General features: G+C 34.6%; 1 protein-coding gene across 1 annotated transcript; it reads right to left on the bottom strand.

Moving 5' to 3' along the window:
- Positions 1-219: 219 nt before the first annotated feature.
- Positions 220-5020, bottom strand: LOC127091250 (probable hexosyltransferase MUCI70). Its single transcript, XM_051029831.1, has 6 exons — positions 4544-5020; positions 2184-2401; positions 1856-2032; positions 1616-1771; positions 986-1262; positions 220-724 (listed from the first exon to the last, which is right to left on the bottom strand). Exons 1-6 carry the CDS (start codon positions 4905-4907, stop codon positions 492-494), a joined length of 1425 nt encoding a protein of 474 aa, XP_050885788.1. The 5' UTR covers positions 4908-5020; the 3' UTR covers positions 220-491.
- Positions 5021-5227: the final 207 nt, after the last annotated feature.

Below are 5227 nucleotides of genomic sequence, written 5' to 3'. Positions count from 1 at the left end.
TCACAGTGTAGCATCTATTGCATCAATGATTTGTAGTTCTGCTGGGGACAGTGTTTCATTGTCTTGTCTGTTTAACTTTGATCATTACCCTTGCCATCAGACCCCACTTCAAAAATGCTACTATGTCTGGCAAGGGGAACTTATTTTAACAACAATAAATTACAGATTTATTTTCACTTGAAAAATATTGGTGATAGAAAATCGTGTCTGGAAACAAAGTCCAAAGCAAAATCTCTTGTTTGTATGATTTTTCTTTCCATCAACTACAACTTTTCTAGAATAACCTAATCATAAAGCTCATAGTAATCAATAAATACAAACTATAGCCTATACTGTTTACGAGAAGAATGAGGGAGGGAGAGAGAGGGGCTAGAAAAACAACACATATACCTGACTTGAATTGGCTAATTGGCTAATGAAAAAATGAAATATGGAATGAGTTGATAACTACAGGTAGGCATCGCTTCAATGGTTCGACCAATTTAACTAAATCATTTTTGCAGTGGTTTTGCCTTGCGGATATGGCCCATGCTATTGACCAGATCCTTGCGAGTGCAGACAGGGAAGGTATTGATGTTTTTGAATGCCTTCAACCTCCACAGAACATATGGGAAGCTGAGCTGATCCCTGGAAGTGAAGCGAACCACCTCATTAAACCAGACGCACATCAACAAATTAGATAGCGGTGTGAGCTTCCTCACGATAACAGAGGCTTCACATAGAGCTGCAAAAACAAGTTTGATTGAACATTATAAAATATTGGTGCAGTGGTAAAGAAAAAGTCCAATCCATGAAAGTCAATGTTTGGTAACAGACTCAATGACAGGATTGGTATCTATCGACATACATATTGCTAAAGACAAAAATAAATCAAAAGATGACAGCAAATCTTGGATAAAACAGATCAGAAAATTTTCAGTTATGAAGAAAAGAAGACAATGTGTTATAATCACTGTTAGCTGATGAAAATGTAATCAATTTATACCTTTCTTTCCATTAAACCTTTTATCTCCAGGCAAGCCATCTTTTTTGTATTGATTCAGTTGCACTTCAACTTCCTCCGGCTTGGCTTTGTTTTTCTTGACAACAGCCTTAGCCTCATCATAGAGACTGCTGCGAGCTCCGTGTTCTGATATGGCAAGTATAGAATTTGTGCGCCAGAGGAGTGCTTCCAACACACCTAGTGGGTCCCTCCTAAATTGGGACTTGGAGTCTACCCAAATAGAGTATTTTGCTTGAGGGAAAAGACGATGTGTTAACATCTGAAAGACAACCAAACCCACACAGTTAAAAAAAGAAACAAATAACGAAAAGCTTTATATCAAGAAGGTTCCCCCCTCCCCAAAAAGACGTGTAAAACCATCATTTGCATATATCAGATTTTATCCTTGACATAATAGAGCGTGTGTCCATGGAGTTAATGAAGACAACAACCATTTTGTACATGGTTCACATAAGAGCGAATGGAAAAAACATGAATCGCATGAGAGGATTTTGGTAGGGCATGCGAAAGTGCAGCAACACGACCGCTATGCACATGAAACATCATTATCAAGATGTTGCAAATGATGTACAGGAAGAGAGGGCTGAGAGGCATGCATCAAAGATTTAATACCTTTGGAATTTTACCATTCAACCTTTGATCAGAAAAAGGAAGATCCTGAACGACAACAACACGCCACTTTCCTATAAATCCATTGTCACCAACTCTGCGTCCCACTAATTCCTGTGCTTTTAGTGTGATTTCATCCCAGAATGCTACATAGCAAACCTGCATACCACTAAATAGATTTGGCAAATAAGATTAGTGACTTCTAAGAAACGTAAGAATAAAGTCTCATACTACTTAAATAACCTTCTTAAGCGAAGCTTGTGACATTCCAATTGGTTGATAGAGATCATCTCCACCACCAAATGCACAAGTAGATACCACCACTTTGCAACCTTGCATGAAACTTTTATCTTCATCAGATATCCTAAACCCTCCATCCATACTGTAGAACCCACAATGTACCGTTGTAGTTTCTTTCACCTATATCATGAAGAAACAAACCAAACTATATATTACATATATTACAGTATATATAACTATAAACCAATCATGTCAAGTAGTGAAAACTAGTAGCCAAAAATGTGAGATTAAAACTATTCTGGTAGAAAATGATTTAAGCAGCACTATTCACCTCAAAACTTCTATCTCTTTCCTCAAATGTTTGATTTCCAGTAAATAAATTAAACCTTATATCCTCCGCACGCAATTGAGACAATGTAGCATTGCCTCCTACAAAAGACGCATCATTCCCTGATATGTACAAGATTTCACGAATAGGTAAACTAGATTCTTCTTCCACAGGAATCTCTAGTTGCTCAAGTTTTTCAGATGGTAGAAGCTTCAAGCAACCTGATAGAAATAACTCACGTGTCACACACAACATCAGCATCCTTAAGTTTTATCAAAATAAAATACAAAACCTCACTCATTAGTCATTTCATCAAATGAAATGAAAGAATTAAGGGCAGTCAAAATAAGTGCTTGTTTTCATTCACTCTCTACAAACAAAAATGTTTCTAAAAGCATAAAATTAATTTTGGCACGTTTATGTTTGATTCTACTTTTGGAGGAGACAAAATTGATTCTAGAGCTACATGAGTAGAATTGACTTTATCATGTTTGGATGTTCTCGCATAGAACTAATTTTGTCTTGAGAGAATTAATTCTAACTTGAAGTTAGAATCTGGAGCTTTGCATCTACAATTGCTTTTTAGCTTTAAAATTTATTATTCAACTCATTTTTACATGAATTTGTCCAAACCCAAACATAAATCATTTTACATTCAATTCAATTTCACCCATAATATACATTTTCCAAAATCAATTTTGTCACCACAGAACCAAACACAATATTTATGGAGAAAATTATTTTTGCCTCTAGAATTGATTCTAAGTTAAAACTCAGAACTGGAATTGGAACCAAACATTACTTTTAACCTCAAATTTATTTTTGGAAGAACTCGCCTATAAAGGAAAATATGCTCAAACATAAACCAACAAGCAAATCAACTATTTTTTTACTCAAAATCAATTCTACTAAAGATGTATAATTGATTTAGAGATGTTTGTTTGTTCTCGAATATAATTAATTTTCCCTCTAAAATTGATTCTAACCTAGAAATTGGAGCTTTTGATTCTATAATTAACTTTTATACTCAAAGTTGAATTTTATTATTATGCACCATCTTGTAAAGAGTTTTACAATATATCACAATTACTTATATGCATGACTTTAAAAGTAAAAAATCTATAAAGTTCTACTGATTTGATTGACTGAGAGTGTAAAAGTTGTTTACTCTCGAGAGTGTCAACAACAACCAAGTCTTATCCCACTAAGTGGGATCGGCCACATGGATCAAGTTTTGCCATAATATTCTATCTAGGACCATGTTTTTATCTAAATTGTTAAGCTCAAGATCTTTCTTAATAACTTCTCTTATAGTTCCTAGGTCTTCCTCTACCTCTAACTATTTGACCCCTCTCCATCTGATCTACTCTCCTTACCACAAAATCTAAAAGTCTTCTCTCTATATGTCCAAACCACTTAAGTCTATTCTCCACTATTTTTTCTACTATAGGTGCTACCCCAACACTCTCTCTAATATTGTCATTTCTAATCTTATAATGTCTAAACACATCCAACGCAACATCCTCATCTCTGCTTTGCTTAATTTATTCTCGTGTTCATTCTTAAGCGCCCAACATTCTGTCTCATACAACATCGTAGGTCTTACCACAGCCCGATAAAACTTTCCCTTCAATTTGAGCGGTACCTTTCTATCACATAAAATCCCTGAAATCTTCCTCCATTTCAACCACCCAACTTGAGTTCGATGGTTTACATCCTCGTCTATTTCTCCATTGTTTTACATTACAAACCCAAGATATTTAAACTGCGTGACTTGTGGGATGATATAGTTTCCAACTTTCACCTCTAGGTTCGAGACACTTCTTCTTTTACTAAACTTACATTTCATATATTTCGTCTTACTTCTGTTTAGGCGAAAGCCATAGAGAGTGCATACCAATTAAACTCCTTAACTTTATTGTTCAACTCACTTTTAGAGCCGGATTGGATTGGCTTATTCGAGCTTATCTCCTGCTAAAATTTTTGGGGCACTGTAGCTTATCTGTGACTCAATTTATAACATATATAAAAACAATTTAAATGTATTTTATCTTTTGTTATAAAAGCAATTTATGAGAACTTATTCATAAGCGCTTATTTTATTAAGCATTTGCTCAATAAGCTGAAAATAAGTTGTTTATCCAAACAGACCCTCATAGGAATGTCTACAAACATAAACCACTATCTTAAACTCACTTTTAACTCTAATCAATTTACAAAATCAATTCAATCATAATCAACTTTAAATCAAACATGTGTTCAAACATAAACAGTAAGAAAATCAATTAGTAACTTCATACCATAATCAATTCAACAAAATTAAATCAAAATCAACAAAAAAGAGGATTCGATTAGGGACTTACGTTCTCTGACACCAGCAACAACATGCGTAGTAGGATCAAGGCGATTCAAATTGGTTTTAACACGAATTTCTTCAATCAATGTAGGACTAGATCGATCATCATCTTGATTACCTGATGTTGTTGCAATATTGTTAGAAGCACTAGGTCTTAGACCAATTCGTGTTGTTTCATAAAATAGCAAAAACGCAGCTGGAATAATGATGAGTAGCATCCAGTATTTGACTAGAAGCTTCCTGATTAATCGTCGGTTGCCAAGTTTCTTCCGTTTCCGGCGAGCGCGAACGCGCATGCGACCAAGTTCATCGGTTTCGTCGTCGGAGATGGATACAGTGTGGTGGTTGTTGGTGGTGTTGTTGAGGAACATTGAGGAAGGTGTGATGTGAAATGGAAAGAGGGGAAAATCGGAATGGTAACGAAACTAATAACTGCCTCTCTCTCTCTCTCTGATTGATAGCAATTGATTTTTTATTACTTGTTCGAGCTAAAAAAAAAAAAATAGTTACTGTTTATTCTATAATAATTCTAGTGATGGTTACAAAATATACTAAGGGCTATCAAGATTCAACCGATCCATTAGAAAATTGTAAATTAAATCGAATTAAATTAAAAACAAAAAATATTATTTGATTTGAATATGTTAAAGTCATATTTTCACTACAAATTGAATCAAATCGAATCAAATTA

The sequence above is a fragment of the Lathyrus oleraceus genome, chromosome 6 (genome assembly GCF_024323335.1).
Source record: "Lathyrus oleraceus cultivar Zhongwan6 chromosome 6, CAAS_Psat_ZW6_1.0, whole genome shotgun sequence".
Taxonomy (NCBI): Eukaryota; Viridiplantae; Streptophyta; class Magnoliopsida; order Fabales; family Fabaceae; genus Lathyrus; species Lathyrus oleraceus.
This window is presented reverse-complemented; position numbering and strand designations above follow the sequence as displayed.

Bases quoted from the DNA above. Each gene is read 5' to 3' on its own strand.
- LOC127091250 (XM_051029831.1), bottom strand. From the start codon at position 4,907: ATGTTCCTCAACAACACCACCAACAACCACCACACTGTATCCATCTCC. The intron at 2,033-2,183 runs GTGAATAGTGCT...TTCATGATATAG, and splicing joins AAAGAGATAGAAGTTTTGAG to GTGAAAGAAACTACAACGGT. The intron at 1,772-1,855 runs GTTATTTAAGTA...AGTGGTATGCAG, and splicing joins CACAAGCTTCGCTTAAGAAG to GTTTGCTATGTAGCATTCTG.